Source organism: Camelus dromedarius, chromosome 13, assembly GCF_036321535.1.
Source record: "Camelus dromedarius isolate mCamDro1 chromosome 13, mCamDro1.pat, whole genome shotgun sequence".
In the NCBI taxonomy this organism is placed as follows: domain Eukaryota; kingdom Metazoa; phylum Chordata; class Mammalia; order Artiodactyla; family Camelidae; genus Camelus; species Camelus dromedarius.
Window position 1 is genome coordinate 55,759,916 of NC_087448.1, and position 26,122 is coordinate 55,786,037.

A 26,122-nucleotide genomic window follows, 5' to 3' on the forward strand; every position below is an offset into this window, starting at 1 on the left:
ATGGAGTGTATTTCTCTGCTCTTGATTTTGGGTTCAATGGAATGACATGAAAATGTCATTGAACCGATTCTGCTGTTCAGCCTCAAGAAGCTTGTGTGTTCCCACTTGCTCTGTTGCATTTCTCCCATCACCAGACAAGGAGCACAGCCACCTCACCCAGCCCTGCCTAGATTAGTGACCCCCCCACCCCACGCCAAGCCACACTTGCAAGAAAAAAATAACTGGTTGAGTTGGGGAGGGATTTGTTCTGCAGCAATTGCTAACTGATATATTTTTCCAACTTCAGAAAACAAGGACTTCCCTTTACCCATTGTTTTCCTTTCCCTTCATCACTTGAAAGCTTGTCTAGTTTTGTCAACATCCTCATCTTTCATTTAGTCCACAAGCCACTGCTAGCTTTCTGCCCCCTCTCCCTGTGGGAAGGTGCTTCCAACTCCTAGTGGCCGAACCTTGCGTGGTCTCTGCTCCCTTTAGTGCCTTGTATCATCCTGAGCGTCTGAAATTCCATCCTTGGCTTTCATGGCATTAACCATGTTTCTCATCTCCTTCCTCACCTCCCTGGGGCCACCATGTGCCTTCCTTGCCTCTTGCTTTGATTCTGTCTCTCCAAGGACCCCCATCTTCTCCCATGACCTCGAGACCACCAAAGTCATGACAGCTGTTTCCAGCCCCACATCTCTTCAGAGTTCCAGCTGTGTGTGTGTCCACTTGATCGCTCCCCCAGGAGCAGTTTTGCACCAGGCCCAGTGGAGGAAGGCCTGGCAGGGGAGAGACTAGTGGCCAAGGCTCCACTGGAAGGTACTGCAAGCATCCAGGGAGGAGGTGATGCGGGCAGACTCAGGGCATCAGGGTCACCAGAAACCCTTGTTTGAGCTCCAGTGCTTCTATCTGTGGAGATGGAGTTTTATTTTTGGACTTGGGCATAGGACTTCACATTTATCCTTATCAAATCTAGCCGTGGTTAGATTCAGCCCAGTACTGCAGCCTGTCACACTCCTCGTTAATTTTGTCATACCCACTAATCAGGCATCTGTCCCAGATAGTTGATCAGCGTGTTACTTCTGCCCCACCCAAGTCATGGATAACACTGAAAAGAAAGGGCCTGGCAGGAAGCATACTCTAGTAAAGGCGATTATTCGTTTTTAAGCCACCAGGTGGCTGCATGTCCTAGAAATTGATGCAGGTGCAGCTTACAAGTGAAACTGGAACTTGAACATTGTTGGATTCTATGGGATTTGAAATTGGGGAGCGGGGGGAGCAATGGAGGGGGTGTGAGGGGGAAGGTATGGGGAACTGCATATGGTGGTAGCATCAGTGGGCAAGAAGTGGGAGGTGGCAGGGGAGAGTGAAACCAGGAGGGGCCTTGGGAAAAATTGAGGCACAATAGGGAGCCATAGAGGGTTTAAAGCAGAGGGGTGACACAGTTGTATTTGGTACCCTTAAATAATCCCTCCAGTCTCAGTGTGCAGAACCCACCAGTGTGGAGCAAGGGAGGGAATGGGATGGCCGGGGTTGGTTCCCAATGAGAAACGATGAAGGTCTGAGCAAAGGTGATGTCTGTAGGGAATGAGAGGAGGGGGCAGGAGGCCGTGACTGGATTGAGCAGAAAGAAGGCTGGCTTCGCAGGGAGTTGGCAGGATCTGTGCAGCGGTGGTGCCCAGGGTAGCGATAAGGGAAAGATGCAAGTGAAAGTAATTCATAAAAATGTGTCACTTGTTCATTCGAAAATATCGATTGAGCATGTGCTATGTTCTGACACTGGGCTAGACAGACCCTGGGATGTGTTTGAGAGGAAAACAGACATCGCCCCGCCCCCACGGGGGCAACCTGGTTGGGGAGGCAGCCTGACCGACATGGGTGAGAGGCTCTTGTGCGAGGTCAGGGAAGCCAGGAGGGGGAGATTAAGCCGAAGGATGCAGGAGAAAACAAGAGGCAGTGATAGAAAGCACGTGGGTTAGATAGATGTGGGCAGGAGTAGCGTGTGGGGCGGCCCCAGGCAGGGTCTGTGGCAGCGGTTGGAGAGGAGGGTGGAAGGACAGAGCCCCAGACCTGCTACTCAAGTGTGAGGTTGGGGAGGGGGAGTCGAGAAGGCAAATGAGGAAGAAAACCTGGAGTGAGGTTCTGGAGCCAGGAGAGAACAGGGCTGTGAGCAGAGGCAGCTCCTTCACCTGCAGCTGAGCTGAGCTAGGTGAGAACAGAAAATCGCCCCTTGGATCTGGCGACACTGAGGTTTTGGTTGGCCAGGGAAGAGGATGTCAGGGGAGGTGGGGGAAGCCAGGGTGGGCTGGTCTCGGGGTACATGGGAGGTGAGGAGGCAGGCCCACTCATGTGGTGACCTGAGAAGGTTCCCAGGAGAGATGGAAATGGGAGCTGGGTTGGTTGTGCTGAGGGACAAAGGAAGGTGTTTTTATAATGGGTGACAGTGGCAGCGAGGAGAGCCCAGGCTAGGCCATAGTCAGGGATAGTGGGGGCAGGATGCCTGGGTGACTGCGGTGAACAGAGGTGTCAGCCGCTGGGCTCAGGGCTGCTCACTCAGGGTGGTGAGTGGCAGATTGATTCTGGGGGGCACTTGGGGAAGTCAGCAGGTCTCCTAGACTTACTTGTTGGAGGCAGAGGAAAGGGAGCCGTTGAAGGTCACATTAGTGTTTGTGACAAGAAAAATGGTAAAAAGAAAAGATGGTAGCACAGTTAACAGAAGTTGAGGATCAGTTTTGGGGTAAACCCACTTGGTTTAAGTTATGATGAGTCTGGGGTTATGGTGGGGTCTAAAAACGTGGAGAAGTCCAAGAGGCATTTGGAAACTGAGAGAGAAGTGGAATGCTGGGGCTGGAAACACGTCTCATGCAAGAACTACCTGAAAACTTGGAAAGATGTTAGAAGGAAGAGCCAAGACCCAAGAAGAAAATTGGGATTCACTTAAGAAGAGGGTGGAAGAAGCTAGAGAACAAGAATTTCTGGAAACAAAGTCTAATTGCTGGTGTGGATGGCATCTGGCAATAGTTAACTCAGAAAGATGTGTGACCCTTGACTTCCAGGAATTTCTTACAAGGAAGCAATCATGGGTGGATGCAAAAAGTTTAGTTATAATGGTGTTCATTGCAGTATGATTTGTAAAAATGGTACACTGGAAACAGCTGTGGGCTGGTCTGGTACCATTACACAATGGAATGCTATGCAGCCACGAAAAAGGCAGAACAATACCACATAACAGAAAGTTCGTGAGACAATGTCATAAAAACAGGTTACAAAACAGTCTTTCTCATGAATCTATTTTTCAAAAAATGTTAATAGCTTTCTTGAGGTATAATTCACATACCATGCTATTCACCCATTTAGAATGTGCCATTCAATGATTTTTAGCATATTAGTTCACAGATACGTGCAGTCATCACCAGTCATTTTTAGAACATTTCCATTGCTTCAGAAAGAAACACTGTACCATTAGCTGTCACTTCCTATGGCCCCGTAACCCCTGCCTCCCCAGCCCTAGGCAACCATGAATCTTTCTCTCCTTACAGATGTCCCAGCTCTGGACTTTCATATGAATGGAATCATATACGTGATCTTTACATCTGGCTTCTGTCACTTACCACAGTGTTTTCCAGGTTCATCTGTGTTGTAGCATCTGATACTGTGTATCAGTACTTCGTTCCTTTTTATGACTGAGTGATACTTGATTGGTGTAACATATTTTGTCTCTTCATTTATCATTTGATAGATATTTGGGTTGTTTCCAACATTTGCTTCTTCTGAGCGCCATGTACAGGTTTCTGTGTGCCTGTATGTTTTCGTTTCTCTTGGGTATAGACCTGGGACTGAAATTGCTGGCTCGTATGGTAACTCTGTGTCTAATCGTTTGAGGAATTGCCAGACTCCTCCACAGCAGCTGCACCACTTGATATTCCCACCAGTGGTGTCTGAAGGGACTGGCTTCTCCACGTCTCCACAGGAGACACCTGTAGGCTGGGAGCCGAAGCTGTGAGCCCCGCGTAAGCGGCCGGCTCCCCGGGGGCTGGGGGTTTGCTGGTGTTCTGGACCTGCACAAGGAGCACCTGGGTGCTCAGAGCCACACTCGCCCCAATACTCCCAGGTCAGGGCAAGGTGTGGCTTGCTGGGCAGCCATCGCAGTCCCTCCTCCTGCCTCGTCCCCCTTTGCCTGGAGTGTGGAGGAGGACAGGGCACTCTCAGGGCAGGCCCAGGGCACTCATGAACTCCATGTCCAGCCTCACTCAGTGGCCCCAGGGACGTCCTGGGACCCCGCCAGTCATGAAGGCTAGACAGGGCTGGTGGGAGGCCCCAGAGAGGACCTCCGAGGAGGGGAGAGACTCTAGCCTGGGGAAAAGCTGGGACACCAGGAGAGGGTCTCCAGTGAGGTGGCCCATGAGCTCATCACCCCCGTTTCATGGGCAGCTCGCCCAGAGCCCGGGCTCCATGCCGTGAAGCGAGGGCCAGATTCTGTGCCTTTCCGGATGGTGACCTCGTGAGACCCTGGATCCCTGCCTGCCGTGCTCTTTCCAGGCGCCAGTGTCCTGGCTGCTCAGCCCGTGTGCCACGCCTGGATGGGCCCAGCGGACTGACCACTGAAACAGTCACTCTGCTTGGAAACGGTCCCTGGTCAAGGTGAAGGGCAGCCTGGCACTGCTAGACACCACAGGGCGGCTGCAGGAACGCCTTTCTCCTCCTCCCCCTCGTCCTCCTCCCCATCCTCCTCCCACACCCTGGGCAGTACAGAGCCTTATTCATACAGGCCGGCCAGGTCATGGCCACGTGAATGTCACACTCAGCCCAGAAAACAGCAGGAACGACAGTCCTGCGGGGCTGGCCTCGCCTCTCCCCAGGTTCTCGGGTCATAACCATGGGCTGTTCCTGAGGCTGGGGTCCTGATCAGAAACCTCCTAGGGCTGGAGGTGGGGAAACTGAGGCCAGGGCCTGAGGTCAATCACCCTTTGTCCCAATGGCACTTTATTTAAAAAGTGTATCTGCTCTGGCTGACATGGTAACTGGATCAGACACAGACTTTGGGACAGCGTTGCTGTGTCTGGGTCTGGTGGACTCTAGAATGCACTGGTTGGCCATCGGGGAGGAAGGACACAGGGACCACAGGGCCCAGAGGTGGGCAGTGTAGCTGGGGATCCATCACCCCTACCTGGACAAAGGAGGAAGTCACAAGGGAGGAACGTGGTGGTTTCCTCCTGCACCCTCACTGGGGAGAGTCTCAGACCAGATTATCATGGATACAGTGAAAATACAAACGTGGGTTGAATCGCAGTGAGGAAGGGATGGCCCTCAATCTCAGTGGCCCTGAGCTCCAGACTTTGTCCAGCTGCTACCTGGACATCTCCACGTGGGTATCTCAGGCACTGGCCACCCAGTTGGTCCAGAGCTGAACTCTGCACATCTTCTGAGCCCCGGCCCCTGGTCCTAAGCCCCGTGTCAGCCTAGCACATCACCACAGCCATGGCCCAGGAGGCCCCCTCCTCCTCACCCTGATCTTTTAGAAGTGACGTGGACCTAAGCCCAGGCAACGTTAAGTCCTAAGTATCTCGTAAGTTCTGTGGCTCTTGCCTCCGGGCCCTGGGTTTGAATCCTGCTCTGCCAGGTGCTCACTGGACGATCTCGGGCCAGTAACCCTCTGTGTGTCTCAGTTTCCACCTTTAAGTCAGGACAATAAGAACCTCATGTGTGGTTCTGAAGTTGAGTTTATATTTGTGAAGTACCCGAAGAGGGTCTATCCAGAGCCGGCACTAGGTCAGCCATGGCTGTTCTTAGAGGGTCCTCACCCTCTCCCACCCGCTCGCTCAGTGTCCCCCATGCCAGGCTGCTCCCCACCAGGCTGACAGTGCTCTGACGGGCAGGATGCATGTCTCTTCCTGCTGAAAGGCACGATGCCTTCGTGATGGCGCTAGACCCTCAGGATGGCATTCAAGGCTCCCCTCCCGGCTCCCTCCAAGTGTCCACGTGCCCTACACTCAGGGCACACACCTGCTAGTCTCTGGCCACGTATGTTCCTTGTGGCCCCTTCTTCCCAGATTCCACGCTGTAGTGGAAAATTCCCTCTCCCATTGCGTGAGCCCGTGGGGTGGCAAAGGGTGCCGACGCGGGCACGTCTCCTGGGCCAGCGGGCCGCAGACTTTGGCTCCTTGATTCTCTGTGGCAAGGCCTCTCTCTTCCTCATTTTACAGGTAGGAAACTGAAGGTCAGTGATTATCAAGATTAAGGACTACCAGTGGAGCTGGGATGGAGTCCAGGTGTGGCTGCCCCCCACGTTTGTGTGGTTCCGCTGACTCCGCACAAACCTGTCATGTCATTCAAGAGAAGAAGACAGCCAGAGGCCTTCAAGAGGGGACGGACATTAAGAGATGTGGAAACACCTCCCCCAGTGCAGCACCTAAGTGGTGGGTTAGGAATGAGGCCATTTAGCTAAGCTGAAACACATGTCCAGAGTCTCCTCTCCTGCACGTAATGAACAAGGGTTGGGCTCAAGAGAACGTTGGCAGCGTTGCAAGTGGAGGTGAGGCGGCAGCACATTTTCACTGGGAAGGGCGGTGCCATCACAGCCCAGGAGCATTGCCGCAGACCTGATGGCTCAGCCGGCCGTTGGGGCCCCCGGTCCCCCTGCAGCTCCCTCTTCAGCTGCTCCAAATCTGGGCTCAGTCCAGGGAGCACTACGGCAAATTGGGCTGTGGTCAGCCTCAGCCTCAGCGGTCGAGGCTGGGAGGCCGAGAAGGCGGTGTGGCTTCCAGATCACTTCCATGGATTCCCACTGTTCTCACGGGCCCACTTCAAGTCTTTCCCCTTCCTGCTGACTCAGGCCCAGTGCCAGACACGGGGGACAGACTTATGAAGGCCGCTTCCCCAGCTCCCACAGTACACAAGGTCTGACCCCGACAGTAACCCCCTTGTGTCACTGCAGATCAACCTCTGATGGGCACGGAGAATGAGTTCAGTGATGTTGACTGAATAAATAAATATTTTGGTTGCTTTGTTAAAGCTTTCAGTTTCAGAACTAAAATGAGGGGAACTCATTTTTCAGCCTTCCCTAATGGATAAATTATTAATGTATATCACAACACGTTCTTCCAAAGGGCCCCTGTGATCACAGCTTTAAAGTAACATAGAAGACTCACAGTGCAGTGGTTAAATTACAATCGATATTGAATTAACTGATGGTAAAAGGACTGTGACTCTGTGTGTGGCTTGTGCCTTTCGGGGGCATCAGCAATGGTACACCCTCCTCCCAGGAGGAGTGACAACAGACTCCGTGGTCTCAACAGGATCATCTGTACCTTCATCAGAACTTCTGCCCGCGTGGTGCAGGGCTGCTGAGGAAGGTGAAATGGAGGCATGGACGGTTGGGCAGCAACCAGTGTATCAGGAAATCTAAGCTAATATTATGTCCAACTGAAAAATAAGCCAAGAAAACAAAAGCAGGTGCAGAACTGCAGTCTGAAGTTCATACCTCTGTGGAGTCAAGGGATTGTTCAAAATGGTGGGGAAATTCAAGATCAAATCCCTTAAACCACACATAGGTCAAATTTGATCTTCCAACATCAGACAACCAAGTGGAGCAAAGTTACCCTCTTAAATGAATCTAGCTTTTGAAATCCGTCCATTGAGTTATCCTTTAGCAGGAATGCAGGATCCCTCTTTTCCTTGGGGGCCATGATGAATGAAGTGTCTGCTCCTGGGGTGGCAGAAAGGCAGGCCTGGCAGGAGGCAGCCAGACATGCAGCCTAGTTCCCAAAGCCGTGGACTCTGGGGCCGGACCTGGCCCTAAGTCCTGGCTGCCAGCTGTTTGATCTGGAGATGTTACTCTTTTGCAACCAAACAGGACCCTATGCGGCATTCCCGGGACAGATCCCTCCCCCATATCCTCTGTGTAGCTCCTCCCTGAAGTCCCCATATACTATTATCTCAGGCATATTTCCTGAGTTTTTCAGATGCTAAAACCAACACCCAACGGAAGAAATTAACTACTTGATCATGAGCATGTAGCCCCCAGACCTCCCGGTGGCTAAAGATTGATCACCATCAACCAATTTGAGAACTGTGCACGCTGATCGTATACCCTGGGAAGCCCCTCCCTCACCTGGCCTTTAAAAAGGCTCAGCTGAAACCCTTTGGGTAATTCAGGGGTTTTAAGGCATGAGCTGGCTGTTCTCTTTGCTCAGCACTGCAGTAAGCCTTTCTCTGCTCCAAACTCCGACTTCAGTTTGGCCTCACTGTGTGTCAGGCATATGAATTCAGTAACAATTTTGATGAAGCCATCCTAGGATGGGTCGACCTTGGTAAGAGGCAGCCCCTTCCCTGGGTCCCCAGCAGCTGCTGGAGCTCACTTTGCTTCAGGGACTGGGAGAGAGTGTCCCTGACAGGCGCCAGTCACCCGGCACGAGCTGTTTAGAGCCAAGAGACGTCCAGAGCTGCATCCGTCCACGTTCGGCATTGTTTGGGGTGAGTCGTTCCAGCTTGTGCAGGCTGGAAATTGTCTCCACTCCATCTGGGCTCATCCCCGCCGGGAAGTGAGACACTCTGGGTTCGTTCTCTTTTGAAGGCTGGGCTAATCTGTTTGGAGGCCTCCATCTGGGAGAGGAAGTGGAGTTTTTAGATGACACCTCCTCTGATTTTTTGTCTGTTCAACTTTACATTATTTGCTGTTTGTGTTTGTGTGTGTATCGTTTTGGGGTGAGCCACTCTGGCTTGCACAGGATTGGAAAACTCTACCTGCTCCACCTGGGCTCATTGGGAGCCACTCTGAGTCCATTCTCTTCTGGGAGCCAGGCCACACTGGCAGCCTCCGTCTGGGAGTGGAAGTGGAATTTTTGGTCTACACGTCATCTGATCTTTGTTTTGTGGGACCATGTTTGTTGTCTGGATGCGTGTGTGTATCAGTGCTTGCACTGGCCAGTTGAGATGTCTTTGGTGAGTAATGAGGCTCAAGTGTGACAACACCAGGGTATCCTCTATTGTGCTGGCTTCATCCGTGGTGGAGCACTGGCTGGGATTTTCCCGTTTGTAACTCCCCTTGATCATTTCTCCAGCTTCATCTCTGATGGGGCACTGGTTGGGGTGTTCCCCTTTTGGATTGATGGGGCATTAGTTGGGAAGCTCCCTTTTGGGTCTAGGGAATTGTGACCCTAAGAGAAGGTTGTAAATTGTTGTTTGCTTGATATTTGATTACCTCGGCTGTGAACAGTTAAGTATGGATGATCAGAGCTCTATTCCGTATTATGGTTCTCCTAGGGTGTATTTTGCAAAACTGGTATCTTCAGTTATGCTCCCATAAATGAAAGAAAATGACATTTTTTGCTGTAGCGCTGTGTGACCCCAGTGCTCCCTGAGATCTGGAGGACAATGGCCGTAATGTCTCTGCTGTTATAGTAAAGTGGCTCTTCTGCAATTTGGCTTTTATCTTGGAGGTTTGTGTGCAAGTGTCCTAGAGCCTGGGTTCAAATCTTCTTCTTCCTGGTTTTGCTGAAAGTGGGGCATGTAAATGTGAGTGGATGTTTTATGTATTACTGTCTATTACTGTTACTTCTTTAAACCGAAGTGGATATTTGGGAACTAAAAAAAAATCCCTGAAAATAGCAAAATTGTTGGGATTTGTAAAAGCAGTTAGAGGAGGAGTTTGCATTTCTCTTCCTGTGCCTTTGAGATGTAAGTGATCTACCTGGGTTCCCAAGGAAAACAAAGCTTTTTTAAAACTCAAGCAGAAAAACTGTGAGATCTCTGGTTCTGCCTGCCTTTTGTGTAAAACAAACAAACAAACAAACAAAAAACTTGTAAATGAGCTCTATTTCATTGACTTAAAAGTAAGTGCTTACAAATTGAATACTTCTAAGTATAAAAGAAGCTAGGCAGAACAAATTTCAGGTTCATGGGATCTAGGAAATACTCAGTATTGAATTGATATCTGATATATTAAAGCTAACTTAAGCTTGTTGGTATAATCAATACAGATATGTCTTTCATTGTACCTAGGTTTACTGAAGATAGTTAAGTTCATTTCTTTCTGTTGCAGTTTATCAGCAGAAAGAAAAAAATTAACTTGGTATGATGAGATTCTCATAAGTGAATTGCATGCAAATAAGGGCTTTTGGGTGAACTCTTCAGAAATAATTATGTTTTAGAAATGTCTACTTAAAAATGATCTCCCCAGATATTTGGGAACTTGAAATTTTAGTTGTGCTAAATTAAGTCAAATGATGGAAGTTTATTGAATAGTTGAATAGCTAGTCATTCTCACCAAATAAGATACTGAAACATTCACTAGAAATTAAGATTTTTAAGAGTTGAGGGTTCTAATTTAAATAGTAATTTTAAATAGTAATTAAAGCTACTAAAAACATACAAGGAAACATTTCAGTATACATTAGGAAGGTATGATATATGTTTTGAGTAAAAAAAGGTATGAGGAATAGAACTGCATTTTGTTAAGGGGGAAAATAAAAAGTGATTTGGTCCTGGAGCTGGTTGTTTTTAAATTGGGGGAAAAAAGAGGGGGCAGGGATAAATGACTAATATGGATATAGAAAGTTTTGGAAAGTTTGGAGAAAGGGAGCCCTAAAAAAGGGAATTCTGTGCATGGTCGGGCTGAGATTAATTAGGTAAATGGATTTTGTTAATAAAAGTAGGCTGGTGCAGGACTAGATTTGGTTCCTCTCTGTTAAGGGAACATAATTTACTTAGACTGTTTCTGATAATGGACTGTGTGAAACTTTTTGATATTTTTGACAGACTTTTCTATCAAGTTCTAATTAAAGTTCTTTTGACTTCAGCTAACTTTGGGATGCTTCATAGGGCCCCTGAGGCATCTCAGAGAAAAATGTTAAACTAACTAGAATAGGTTGGTATGCTGGATTACCCAGGAGGCATTGACAAATGAGTGATAAGCTTCCTCAGACCGTGTAGTATGGATAAATGTTATTAATAGATATTCTAGAAATAAAGTTTCTGAAATTTGGATATGTCCTGGTATAACGCTGGCAGTCATGATTCTGGTTGTTACCTTGGAATGCTGTATGTCACAGCAACTTAAGATTTTTTTTTTTCAAAAACATTGTAATTGGATCTTTTGCCTTGCCTTTTTTAAGTTTTTGTCACTGATACACAGTTACGTTGATGCTTTGCAAAACTGCTTCATCTTCAAGAAGATTCATAAAAGGGACTTTTTTCCTGTTTTTTAAATTGAAGTATAGTCAGTTGACAATGTGTCAATTTCTGGTTTACACTATGTTTCAGTCATACATATGCATACATACATTCCTTTTCATACTCTTTTTTCATTATAGGTTACTACAAGATATTGAATTTAGTTTCCTATGCTATACAGTATAAACTTGTTTATCTTATTTTATATATAGCAGTTAGTGTCTGCAAGTCTTGAACTCCCAATTTAAATCTTCCCACCCCCTTTTGCCTGTGGTAACCATATGTTTGTTTTCTATATCTCTGCATCTGTTTCGGTTTGTAAATAAGTTCACTGTGTCTTTTCTTTTTCTTTTTCCTTTTTTTTTTTTTTTGATGCAACATGTAAGTGATATCATATGGTATTTTTCTTTCTCTTTTTGGCTTCACTTAGAATGATGATTTCCAGGTCCATCCATGTTGCTGCAAATGGCATTCTTTTTATGGCTGAGTAGTATTCCATTGCATAAATATACCACAATTTATTTATCCAGTCATCTATCAGTGGACATTTAGGTTGTTTTCATGTCTTGGCTGTTGTAAGCAGTGCTGCTATGAACATTGGGGTACAAGTATCTAAAAGGCACTTTTGACAAGTACAGGTTTCTTTTAAATTATACTGCTGAGCTGGGTAAGATATTTTAAAGGTCTAATAAACTCAGATTTCATAAAGCTGTTAGTAAAAAGGATTCATTACATAGGATTGAGTGAACTGATGAATATGGTTGTAACTTTTTGGCTTTGTCTGAAATATTACTGGCTTTTGATCTCTGTTTTTTAATTGAACTGTTTCCCAGCTATTTGTCTCCCTATCAATATCTCCCACAATGTTTTAGGATAGATAGAGAATTCTCTAATGGAGTTGTCACAGACTATAACTCTCATGATATATAACAATACTTGTTTTCTTAAAGCACATACACAATGCTTGTTTAACAGCTGGGTATAAGTGGTAAAATGTATGGCCTGTAAAGTGTTTCCCCATTAACATACCCCTGAGCCTGTTCATACTATCGATCAGTTTTCCCCCAATGTGGGTAAGTAGGCAAATAGAAAGGAAGCCTAGTACTAAGGGACATGATCTAAACCTGGGTCAGAAGCCACCACCCCAGCATCGAGGGAAGGCTATTTTGATCATCAATGCTTTCTATTTAAAGATTTGCAATCAAAAGGGGAAACGATGGAAAAATCTGCACATAGTGAGGGATGGGGAAGACATTCTAGCTTATATATGGTTTAACTTAAACTTTACTGACCAAAGTGGCCTGTTTAATAGCCCTTTGGACATGCACTGTACATCTGCTCTGGCCTTGAGCAGGGGAAGGTGTTTGAAAGTCTAAATGGAATAGCTGTGGTTCAGACATCTAAGGTAACACCAGGTAGCCACTGTGCGTGTGGTTTCAGACACGTTCCTGTGTTGTTGAGAACACTAGCCTTTTGAGCCCTGTCGTATTTGGGACACTACCAGCCATTCTCACAGCAGTGTCTGCTGGCAGGTGGCAGCTGTAACCTTAAGACCTCAAGGTCTCTTCTTACAACTACTAAATTTTAGACAATAAAATTACTTTAGATCAGATGTTAGCAGAATAAAGGAGACGTGTGATGGCCAATAGCTCCTGTTAGATACGTGTTTACTACCACATCAGAAGTTAAAACCTACATTGGCTCCCTGACTACAAGTCTCCCCCAGAGTGCCAGGTCCACATTGATTTTCAGCCTTATTCTCCTAAATTTCTCAGGGTCTGAGATCTTAATCATGCAAAAACTCAGATCCAGTACTTGGAACTCGGGAATATTTCCAAGTCAGTATCCATTCCCCAAATGGAGGTAGGACTACACCCCGTTTCAGCAGGAAGTAGCTAGAGTGGTTGTCGCTCCATTCCCTGAAAGACTTGGGGAAGGATGAAACAGGGTTGGATACTGAAATCGAATTCCTCTGTCGAGTTTGTGGTTAATCTATCTAAAACATCATTTCCCTTCTTGTTCAATACTTGTCCTCCTCAAGATTGAGAAGTATCAAAGAAAAGGGAATTGTAACCAAGCAGGACCCTATGGGGCCTTCCTGGGAGAGATCCCTCCCCCATATCCTCTGCTGTGGCTCCTCTCTGAATTGTCCAGGTGCTATTATCTCATGCATATTTCCTGATTGTTTCAGATGTTAAACCAACACCATGTTAGTAATTAACTACTTGATGATCATGAACACAAGCAAGCAGCCCCCAGACCTTCTGGCTCCTAAGGACTGATTGCTATGAATCAATCCAAGAATTGTGCACAGCTGATCATATGCCCTGGGACGCTCCTCCCTCATCTGGCCTTTAAAAATGCCTTGTTAAACCCTTCAGGGAATTCAGGGGTTTTTGGCACAAGCCACAGGTTCTCCTTGCTCGGCCCTGCAATAGCCACGTTTCGGTATTGTTTGGCCTCACTGTGCATCAGGCACAGGGACCTGCGTTTGGTAACACCTTCTGTGATTCCTTGTCCTCCTCGGTAGAGTAGAGACTGAGACAGCTGACTGGGGTGTCTGAAGAGGCTTGGTGCCGGCCAGGCTGATCACTTCGCTGTACTTTGCTTTAATAATGGTAGTCACGTAATAGCACTTTCTGTATTTCCAAAACAAAGTCACATCCTTGTTCACATCAGTCTTCCATCTTTTCCGTGTTCCCAGGAAGACTAAGTCTAGCTTTTCCAGGTCTCTTTATGTTTCTGGCCTTTATCTGCCCATGGGCCCTCACTAAAATAGCCAAAACCTTCCTGAAAGAACACGCATAGAACGCTGGTGGGATTCATGCCATATGTACCACGTTCTTCTGGATAAAACAAAAAATAAGTAAAAAATATAAAATCTTCATTTCCTCTAATATAGGAGACTAGAAAGATCTGTAAATCCATTTTGAAACAACTATCTTTTCTTATTCAAAAGAATTCTAGTGACTTTTGAATTTCATTTTCCTTCACATTATTACAATCACCTTGGGTCCTGTGTAACTTCCCGAGGGCGCTGTGGCTCAGAGCAGCCACGTCTCACACACTGACCAGAGCGGCTGGCAACAGAGGCTTTGGAAAGCTCGCCGCCCCTCCCCGGAGGCACTGCCCGCCCAGAGCCCTCCCAGGAGGAGAACCCTCGGAGGCTGGCAGGCAGAACAGCTGCTCAGGGCCCCCACGCCTCTCAGCCCTTTCTCCCACGGTAATCCTAACATTTGGGCAGATGCCTGGTTTTAACCAAGAGCCTCGTCCAACAACATGATGATCTCAGTCCCTCCTGGCTTCATTCTGGGACCTTCACAGCCCCGGGAGCCTCCCAGGCAGAGTAGGGGAGGGCACAACGCAGTTCCCGAGCCCCTGGACCTCCCCTTGTTCATGAAAAAAGGATTAACAGCAGGAGTTTGGCCTCCGGCCACCATCGGTTTGTACCCCAAATCTAGTCCACACTGTCTGGGATAAACCGCTCAGAGCCTCAGTTTCCTCAAATATAAAATGGGACCAACTCTGGCTGCAGTGAGGCGTCAACAACATGGTGTGTGTGTTTACTGCCTGACAGGTGGTGGCAGGGCAGGGGGGCTCCCCTGGAGGAGGGGCAGCGGGGGCACGGTGGGGGGGGACCCTGTGGGGGCCTGGTCGGAGGGGCTCTCCCCGCTGGGAGTGGCAACGCGGACACAGAAGCAGGACATACAGAGGAATGAAACTGACCAAGGAATATGTGGCACCTTTTTATTTGGTCCATCTTTATTTAAATGTGTGCTTTTGAAATAGCTTATTAAATATGACCTTTTCAAAACTCAATTCTCACAATATTTACAGTGATTTTTGTGCAGACATTTTAACTGTGAGCTCCTAGCTCCCACTTTTCACATTACAAATTTGTATCACAACAAAGCCCCAGCTCCTTCATTTACTGCCTCTTAGACTCTAGTTTTGTTTGTCAGGTACTAAACTAGGATAAGGGGCTGCCAGGAAAGAGCTCATGCAAGCTCAGAGGAAATAAAATGTTTTTACTTATCAAAAAAGAATTCTAAAAGAATTCTAAGGATTTTGCTTTCCAATTGAAAATACATGTCCCATGAAGTGTGGAATAGTATTTAAGCAATAGAATAAATTTCCAATGGTCATTATTGCACCTTTAAAAAAATATTTAAACTCATCTCTTTTAAACAAATAAGCAAAACCAGAGAAGTCAAATTCTTTGAGACTCTGGGCTCTCAGGGACTGTTATAAAAATCATCTGACTTCAGTGACTGAAGGATGGGCCGCGGCTTACACCACCCTCCCAGCCCCCATCTACCTCAGGACCCCATGCTAGGCACGCAGAACACAGCGGAGGAGGGTGAACCTGTGCTAGGTGATTCTTCAGGGGCTAAATCTACAAGGGCGCTGACCCCGGAGCGGGAGCTGTCCCTCTCTGGGTGGATAAATATCTGGTTGAAGAACACAGCACCCATACTGTAAAAAGCGAAGGTTCCAATGGAACGCCATAATTCACGATTTGGAAACAGAATTATGAAGAAAATCTGATCAACAATTGTACCTTTCACGTCTTGCAAGTGTAGCTTTAAAATTCCATTTTATATACTTGATATCTGAACACAAACCATGGTCTCTTTTAAAAAACACATTCTTTAACCATCCTAGTACTTGAGACAAACATTTTTGTTAGGTTTTCTACCTTTTCACTCAACACGTTGATGTGACATTAGAGTGACAGCTTATGAGAAAATAAACTGAAAAAAATGTTGTCATTGGAGAATCTGTTCATGCATTTAATCATCTGCCCTTCCAATGGCAATGTTCCCTTATTTATAAGTGCTCTAAAGTGGACTAAAGACCTGTGCAACCCTCTGGACCCATGGTTGTGCACATGCTAGTCATCTCAGTGCAGTGATTCCTACTCTAAAATACAGTTTCACCACAAAACATTTTCCCATAATAAGACTTATGAATGAAATATTCCAAACATTCCCTGAGCCTACAGCAGGCAGTGTGAAGCAGCAGTGACTCTAGCTAGAGCTGAGGTTCTTAACCATCTGTTCCAAGTTCTCAAGTGAGCAGGTCATAGCCCGTGGGTCCTCCATGCCGGTGACCCTTGTTAGCCCATCCTGTCTGCACTTAGTTGGTTCCACGCTAGCCTGGTCGGAGTTGGGGGTGTGTCATGAGTCGGGCATGCTGGGGAGATGCACTGGGATGGAACGTGGGACAGTAAGCAGAAAGGAGGGCTGAGCTGGGAGGTGGCATCAATTCCCTAGGAAGTTAGGAACGAATGACTACAGTTATGAGATATGGACAAGGGAACAGAATAAGTAATGACTGAAAACATGGATCTTATTTTCTCAGTGCCTTTCAGTGCCTTAAGAAACTTGTTTGTCTAAGTGCAGATGGGCAAAACAGTTCTGTGCCTCTTGTCCCCATGCCCAGTCCTCCTCTGAGAATTTAATCCTCTTTGAGGACTCAGTGATGCCCATCCTTTGGGCTCCTACTTGGTGGCTCATGGTGACTGAGGGCTCAGGTCTGCAAGCCCACAGCCTTGATGCCTTTCATCAAGAAAGGGTTGCAACTGCTTTTATCAATGTCTAATACGATGGCTCTGACTTTCACATAAAGAATCACAGACTTGATTAAAATGAATGTATTATTCTAAGTTAATTTTTTTTCATTCAAAGGTTTATATTCCAACTACCCTGAACAATGAATTGAGAAAAAAAGTCACCTCCAAAGTCTTCCCAAGAATGAACACTTTTTGAAATGACACTTTTGGTACAAACTGAACAAATGAGACAGTGGCTGCGGCAGGAAACCAGGTGGGGCTTCAAGGGGCTGTTTTCTTCAAGTCACGAATCTGTTTAATCAAGTAGTTCTTCTCGTCGGTGAACTGCTCATCGTCCGTCCTTTCTTTCTGGAAGCTGCTCAGAAACTCAATGAGTTTGGGTTGATTTTTTAGTAGAATCTCCACAATAGGCTGCGTTTTGTGAGGACTGGCCACAAACACCTGAAATGTGAGAAACCAATACCTAGGACTAGGGCTGCAGGCCAGGGAAACCACGGGTCCCACCAGGGTGTCATCTGCTACTTGTGTTAGTAAAATACAGAAACCCCCGGGTTCTGCTTCCTTATTGAGGAAAACCAGTAATTCCCCATTCATGTCCATTTTCTATATCTAATACAGAAATATGTTTAATATATTTAAATTATTTAATTTTATATTTTAAATTGTCACTATAAATATATATTGTCTAAAACATATAATTAAATAGATAATATAGAAATATGTTAATCAAATATAAAATAGAATATTCAACAGATATAATATATTTAACATACATAATATATTCATCTGGCTCAAAATCGAAAAGGACAAAGGTGAGACGCCCCACTCTCACCTTCTGCTCCTGGAGGTTGGCAATGTTTCTGTTTTCTTATGTATGTGGAGCTTTAAAATTTAGAACTGCCCAGGCCCCATCCACCAGAGCCAATTCAGCAGACATAGGGTGGCGCTCTGGCAGTCTATTTTTATAAAGTTAAACAATGATTCTTATGTGCACTCCTAGTTGAAACTGTGATCCTGGGCTAATAACTCAGCTATACTATAAATGACAGGGACAACTATAATAACAGAACATAATATTTCAAAACAATAATACGGACTGGTGCAATATTTTGCAATGGACACACTTCCTAGTTAGATGCTACATGTATGATGACATGCCCATAAAACCCATAAAAGTAGACTCCTATATAGCTCTCTGGTTAAATATTCTGGGCTCCTCATTCCTCAGAAGGGCTGAGTGCTTCACCACCATCCCCTCTGCTCACTTGCAAATCTTTCTATAAATGAATATAGAGTTGATTATTTTAATGAACTTTTAAAGTATTTTAAAAGCAGAAAAGAGAAGTGAGGTCTTAATTACAGATTTTTACGTTTCTCCTCTACCTCTGTTAAATAAGTAGAAAGGGCATAATGGGTTCAAACGAGGACACGATAAAGTTGGGCATTCTATACTATTTAAAAGCAACTGATGGAACGTCACATTGATAAAACAGTTTTTTGCTGTTGTTAAAATGTTTAGAAAAATTACTATTAAATCAGCTCACAGCCAATTCCAAAATTCACTTAGACAATTGCTTTCTCTATCAATGGACTTAGATTTGGTACATCGTGACTAGAGGCGTCGTCCTACTGAAAAATGGGTCCTTAAGGAAGTGGGTAATTCATTGGTTGGCTTTCACCAAATTAACTTGTAATTCTGAATTCTTCAAGCAAAACCACATGCATTACTCTCAGCTAAGATGTTTCTTGTTCTGTATACTTTTAAAAGATGAATTGTCAAGCCGGCCTTTGTATTTTGGAGCAAGCTAGGGTGGCGCTTCGTGTTTTCATGGAAATGGCTCTTGTGGCTAACTGCTAGGATCTGAGTGGCAGAGGAGTAGTACGTGGGACTGTTTCTGGCCCTGGCCATGGACATGTTCCGGCAGCTCTGAGAGATAAGCTGAAAGGCAAGGACCACCCCCATGTGGTTCGGTGGGAAGCGGCAACATGGTCCTTAGCTGTTAGGTTAACACAGAAAGGAAAGAGAGATCAGCTCGTAGCTGATTCCTAAATTCACACGGGGTGTATCTCTGGAAGAGGCAGGATCACAGTGACCAAGGTCTCTTGAGCCTAGTATTGTAGAACTAGACTTTTGACTTTAACTCTTTCATTCTGCAAGTGAGGAGTAAGAATCGAGACGGAGTTGCCTAAAGTCACTGGTGGCAACCGAGCCGCAATAAAGACCCAGGTCTCTTGACCTCCACCCAGTGCCTCCCACCCTGCCATCCTGCCCGTCGATAGCAGAAAAAACATGAAATGTCATTTCATTCAGATCTTTGAACTTATCAGCAAAATAATGGAAACTGGCCACTAAAAATCTTGCAAAGACATTTTTTTGTAATGTGTTCCACACTTTTCATACTTTATGGAAGGTGCTTGGAGAAAAAGACTATTAATAAAGAACAGTGAAGGAACTCTAGGACTTAACCATTACTTTTCTAAATCGCACAGTATTATTTTTGGCAAGTAAACAATTCAGTTCACACTTCAATGGAAGGAACATAGTTAGGGTCCAGGTAAGCCCAGTTTATACACATAAAAGTAAACAAGTGGTCAGCTATTTTCAAATGCACCTACATCCAATGATGAGATGACCCAAATTCTGATCTTCTCAGGGGACGCAAGTAGAAGTAGTTATTTCTGTTCTGCCACCCACTGAACACTTGTGTAACACTGCCTTTGGGAACAAAATTATTTGGAGCTTGTTCTCATCTAAGATGATACCTTAAAATTCTGTGTGAGCTGCAGACATGACACACAGCCTCTCTAATTTCTTCAGTCAGAAGGGTCTTGAGAGGGTCTGTCATTTTATACTGTGCAGGCATTTTCCAATCCTACAGCGGCCTATTTTTGTTTCATCCAATTGTGTTTGTTCTTTATGAAATAATTCTAACAGAGAAGGGGACAGGAATAATGTATCAGACTTCAAGTTCCCACTGTCAGCTCTGTCAAAATCTAATATTACAGAAATAATGAGAGGTTATTAGACACTTCTTCATGGTACCATTCTCTGTCCCACCTCACCCCTGAATTTGGTGTTTCTCATTCCCAGGCAGGTTTTTAGACTACAACTACATATGCATGAATCCATACATAGTGTTTTTTTGGTGTGTTTTTAAGCTTTAAATAAATAATATCCTTTTAACATTTGCTTATCCCACTCAATGTTTCTGAGATTCATCTACACTGATCCATATAACTATTAATTTTATCCCGTTACTATATGCTATTGTATGAATATATCATAACTTATTTTCCCAGTCTCCTGTAGATACCTATTGATGTTGCAATAAACATTTGGTACATGATTTCTTATGCACGTGAGCAAGATTATCTCTAGGAAATTGCCGAGAAATGAGATTTTGGGACTGACACTTTCAGTACTTTATTTTACTAAATTGCTTTTCAAAGTGCTTGGGCCAATTTACAGTGTATAAGTGCTCACACTGCCCTCCAATCTTACCAAAATCTGCTGTTGTCAGACTTAAACATTTGTGCCAATATGAAGGAGTCACATCTCATTGATACTTCAATGGCCATTTCCACGATTACTACTAAAATGAGCATCTTACCTATTTATTGGCCTAACAGGTTACCAACCTGTCTCCTTCACTCATTTTTCTATTGAATTGTTTGTCTTTTTCTAAATGATTTGTCAATTATATGTGTCACATTCTGTCCTGTTTTTGCACTTTGTTTATAATGTCTTTTTGAACAGAAGTTTTAAATTTTAATGTAGTCAGACTTAAATATTTTCTATTATGTTTCGTGATTTAAAGTTATTTTTAAAGAAATTCTTCCCTCCCCAACATCATAAAAACAGTCTCTGATTTTCTCTTAAAACTTAAAAAAAAAATTTTGCTTTTCAAGTGTAGATCTTTACCGAGTATTTATTTCTGAATATAGTAGAGGGTACGGTTTTCTATATGGATAATCCTTTACTCTAAAAGCATTTATTAACAGTACCCCTTTCTTCACTGATTTGTAACCCCTCTACTGCCAAATATCAAGTTCATATTTGCATAGGCTTACTTCTGGGCCCTTTACTCTGTTTTGGTGTTCTATTTTTTTTTTTTTTTTGTCTTTTAGGGATAAATAGAACTTTATTTTAAATAATAAATTTTAATAAAATATAAAATAATAAGAATTTTAAATAAACATTTGCACTCTGTATACAGACCTAGTGGACTGTCGATCTCTGTGCCAATACAGTACTGTCTCCATTGAGTATAAATCCATAGCAAGTCTTCCTATCTGGCAGGGTGGATTTCCCTGCCTTGTTTTCCTTCAAAATTGCCATAGATAACCCTCGGCCATCGCTCTACCACACAAATTTTATAATCAGCTTGTCAAGTTCCAGGAAAAGTCCTGTTAGGATTTTGAATATAATTAAACGGAATTTATAAATTAATTTGGGATTTGAATTGCTCTAGTGGTTTTTTGGGCAATAAAGATCTGGTGGCTGAAAGATGGATTAAAATTTTTTTACCTCTCAAAGCAACAATTACTTTATAAACTGCAGTGTCTCCTATTTATAGACTTATAAATTCAAGCGTTGAATATACATTACAAAGACAAAAAAAAAAAAAAAAAAGCCTGGAACTCCCTGAACCCTTAATTCTACTCTAGAGAACTATCCTAAGGAAATAACTGGAAAAAACAAGCTGGATATATAAAACACTCACTGTAGCTAAAAATGGAAAATAACCAAAATATAAATGACACAGGGATATTTAAGTAAACTACAGTAAACACACCCAATGATAAACTATGATGCCAATAAAACTACTGGCTCTTTTAAAAAACTAACAATAATGAATTAGTATTCGCGGTATATAGCAAGCGTTAAGTGATAAAACTGGGGTATCAGTTTTGTGTACACTGTGAATACAGCTGCAGAGAAAACCTTCAAATGTATACATAGGAAAATAAAATTTAGTGACATCTTTACAGTAGTTAAGTTAGTGGTATGAGATTGTAGATTAGATTTCTCCCACCTACCCTACTCTTAAACAAATCTATTGTCTAAAGTTTCTAGGAAGTGACTTTATTACTCTTATATTAACAAAAAAAGATTAGAAAGAAAAAGCAGGAGTTATAGGACTAGTTTTCTTTCAAAATGCATTAAAAATATATCTAGACAAGTAATAAAAGTGAGTATTAGTGCTCAGTGTTTCTTCAGGTTTCATTTAAAGTTCAAAGAAACACTTAAGGCAGAACAAAGCATTCAAATTCTGACACTTGGGGTTTGGTTCCATCACTGATTATTTTAGTAACTTTGGGGGAAACAGTACCTATTTTCTCAGTGAAAAAGAATGAAAATATTTAGAGATAGGGAATAGTTGGCAAATCTTTTAGAAACAAGTAAGCATTCATTAAAATAACTCTAAAATTTCATCTAAGTCATGCAAAACAGAAAGACTGCTTTTTTAATTTTCTCTTGAGTATAAAGGAGGATACAAAGTAGGGAGTTTGCCGTTTGAACCGGAAGACAAATGCCAGCCTTACTGCTGCAGCTCGCACTTTACCTTAAAGACGTGGAAGGCTTCGAACTGGATGTTGGGGCTTTTGTCCCGGAGGAGGTTCATCACAAGCTTGAGGTTCTCTGGCCTGCTGATGTACTTTGTCATGACGGCGAAGTTGTGCCGGTCCAGGATCAGTTCACCCAGCAGCTACGAAACACACAAAATCAAAGCAGAATCTGTCTGAGAGTCATCTTATTCAAAAATATACCTCACTCCTCACTGGAAAACAAAATAGAAATGTGAGTTATGAATGTTGACATGAAAAAAAATCGAGTCCTTAAGTGAATCTTAATGGATTTCTGAATCTTTTTTTTTTTAAAGCCAGTCATTGCTGCAGCTTAATACAGCTCTCTCTACAGCTCTCATCAAGAGCTAGCTAGAAATGAATTTACTATTTTCATCCCTTTAATTATCTAGCTTCCAGTAATGTGTTATTGGCTCCTTAGGTGTTGAGATAGGATAAGAGTAACAAAACTGACTCGACAATTATACCTCCCTTACTTGAATAAATGTACTCCTAGTAGCTCACTGGAAAAATAGGTTAAGTGACTCTAACCTTCTCCCTAAATTTTATTACAAAACCTGATATACAGCCAGAAAAAAAAATCATTGACCCTGAATCCATATGAAATTTAATATGTGCAGCAAGTTTTTATTAAAAAGTAAAGCAAAACATTTTCTGGTGACTAATAATTACTAAAATGTAGCACTACTTACTCCATGTGATGAACTGAATGTTTGTGTCCTCCTAAATCTATATGTGGAAATCCTCATCCCCAGTGCCATGGTATTAGGGGGCTGCGGCCCTTGGAAGATGATTAGGATATGAGGAGGGGGCCCTCATGAATGGGTTTGGTGCTCTCATAGAAGAGACCCCGCAGAGCTCTCTTGCTGCTGGCACCCTGATCTCAGACTTCCCAGCCTCCAGAGCTGTGAGAAATACATGTTTGTTGTTTAAGGCACCCCATCCATGGTATTTTTGTTACAGCAGCCCAAACAGACAGAGACATTTCAAAACAAAATAAAAATATCCAAAGTGAGATCTGAAGGCCCTCTAGCAGCATCCAGCTAAACTTTTATTCTCACTGTAGTGGTAGCAACTCCCAAAGCTTCAGCAACCAGGAAGCTGAAATGTGCCCTTAACATAATGTTACATGTGATATACTTATTTTCCAATTCTCCTGTTTACTGGACTTCTTCTGGGTGCCTTGGGATAATAATACATTGTACAGATGGTTACAGAACTCCTGGAAGGGAGGAGAAAGCACACATGAAACTGAGGGCCAGCTGTCTACCACGACAGACTCCAGCAACACAACTCCAGAGCTGAGTATGTAGAGGCGTGTTTGTGAGTGTGTGTGTGTCTGGCTGCCAGTAAACAACCTACTTGCCTGTGATGCCTCTTTTATCTATTTAACAAAGAAGAGGTACACACTTTAAAGTTATTTTAGTGCACAAAAATAATGCTCGCTAAACGTAAAAAAATGATGACCAGTGATGTATGTTAGTCGGTCACCAGTTCGTCTCATACACATGGAACAGCAATCGTGTAATTGTTAGTCTTCACCTTTCTTACTCTCTCCTCAGCGTCTAAAGCTACCTGAGTAAGCTGCTGGAGACTTCCTGTGTTCTTGGTTTCAGGGCCACTGCATTCTTCTTGTTTCTTAACCTCTTGCAGCACGTTCCTTTGCTGCCTGTGACTGACTCGCCTTCCCCTTCTGCACGACACGCGCAGGGGTTGTACACTTCAGCCTCTTATCTTTTATCTCCCAATAGTCTCAACCATGCCTGTGGCTTCAACTACAGCATCCAGGAAGATGCTTCCCAGTCTACATTTCCATCTCAGTTTCTTCCCTACACGCCATACCCGTGGTTCTAAGTCCCCCAGGCAGCCCCGGCTGAACACGCAGCTGGCCTGTCACACTCAACATCCCTGCAACCAGTTCCCTTGCCCCCTTGTTAGTGAGTCGTGACCTGCTAGTCCCCAGAGCAGAGCTGAAATCTTCCTTAGCTCCTTTCTTTCCCTTGCTCCACCGTCCTACCTTCTGTTTCTGTGGGCTGAGCTGAGTCTCCTCTCTTGCCCCTGTGCTCTTTGTCTGTCCCTAGTTGTACTCACTCTGCCCTGTGGTACGGTTACTTGTGAGCTTACCTAGAATGTAAGCACCATGAGGGCACGTGTCAAATCCTGCTCGTGTCTGTTCCCTTCACAGCCTAACTGTGTGATGTATGTGAATATTGTTGGGGAAATACAGTCCCACCAACACAGAATCCTCTCCACAAGGTGTAGAAAAGAAAGAAAGTGGTTTCATTACTGAACGGCATATCCAGAACACAATGCTGTAGGCAATCTATGAAAAAGGCGCTACAGAGACAGATAAAATTACAACTTATTTGTACAGCCAAGCAGCTTCAATCCAGCACCCAGACATACTCTCACGATGAAAGATAACCTGTCAATGCCATCTGCTGTGCACCCTTTCATGGTTCACCCTAAACTCACCTGGCCATCGAGGCAGCCATTTGTTTTCGCTAATTGCTTTTACCCAGCTAATGAAGAGAATAATAAAACTTCTTTTATCAGTCTGACAAGCAAGGGGTCATAGCCTAGAGAGAAGCACCAAGGTTAAATTCTCCTGGACAGAGAAGTGGGAGTGCTCGCTTCCCAGATGTTTACATTCTAGGGGAATGGCTCTTAGATGCTCAAAAAAAAATTCTGGTTTGTAAAGATGACAAAAAAGCTTCTTAAGATACACACACACACACATATACACACACACACACATATACACACACACACACACACACACACACATATATGTGGCTCCTATATAGAGATTCTATGTAAATATTTATTTAAAATATATATCATATACACATCAAAAGGTCTTTGGGTAACAGACAAATTTCATCAAAAAATTTACCTTTAAAATTTGTACATACAAACACATTCAATAAACATTGTTGAAGTGACACTTATGAGTTAAATTCAGATTGTCACTTCAGTGTTTATTACATGGGCATGCCTACATATAAATTCTATCCAGTCTATCCTCTGCTAGTGTAATTTCACTAGTTTTCTGAAACGATTGTGTTAAATTATTTGGCCAACTACAATGACTCTTTTAGCCATTAAATGTTAATCTATTAATTAGTGCTGACAGTGACAAAATGCTGCATTTCATAATAATACAAAACATAGTAATACTGTACTAATAAGTAAATGAAAAAAATCATATTTTTACTTCTTTAAATTTCATTTTATAGGCCTCATAGTATACACTAAAACCATGCATAGCAAGTAGAAATAATAAGACTTTTTAAAAAAAAACCTTTGTGTCTTAATGAAGTTGACCAGAGCCCTCCCAAAACCAAAAATTCCACCAAGCTTCTTTTGAATTATAATCTTTGTCGCTAGTAATTAAATGCCAGGCCTCTGAGGAAGATAAGAAATAAATTCCTAAGCTGTGTCACATGAAGGAAAAGGAATTTCTCTGTTAATTATTTTTTATTGACACCAGAAGTCTAAGCACCCCAAGATAGTTCAGAAAAATTTAGAATAAGATTAACAAAAGGCAACAGGTAGCAACTACTTTGGAATCAGAAAAACAGCCTAGTTTACAGAAAGTCTATTACTTAACAGAGTACTGTAAGTAAATACACTGTTACAATAAATCTAACCTCTTGTTTTCTATAATTATGAAACACCTATGTGCAAAATGTCACAAAATCCAGAGATTTAAACATGGTTATGTCAAAAAAGAATATTCTGCTACCACGGATCTAATTCCCAAACTGAAAACCCAACAGCGCACAGCAGAGCTCTCCAAAGCAATGC

The 26,122-nt window shown here is 43.7% G+C and overlaps 1 protein-coding gene across 4 annotated transcripts in view; it reads right to left on the reverse strand.

Moving 5' to 3' along the window:
• Positions 1 to 14,881: 14,881 nt before the first annotated feature.
• CAB39L (calcium binding protein 39 like) overlaps positions 14,882 to 26,122 on the reverse strand; it is an 86,680-nt gene continuing 75,439 nt past the window's right edge. For all 4 annotated transcript variants that reach the window (XM_031466422.2, XM_010995190.3, XM_031466423.2 and 1 more), the window contains 2 exons: positions 22,291 to 22,434; positions 14,882 to 17,164 (listed from right to left, as the gene is read on the reverse strand). In XM_031466422.2, the coding sequence (XP_031322282.2) occupies positions 16,985 to 17,164; positions 22,291 to 22,434 (324 nt within the window). In that variant the 3' untranslated portion in view covers positions 14,882 to 16,984. The remainder of the gene's footprint in view (positions 17,165 to 22,290; positions 22,435 to 26,122) is intronic.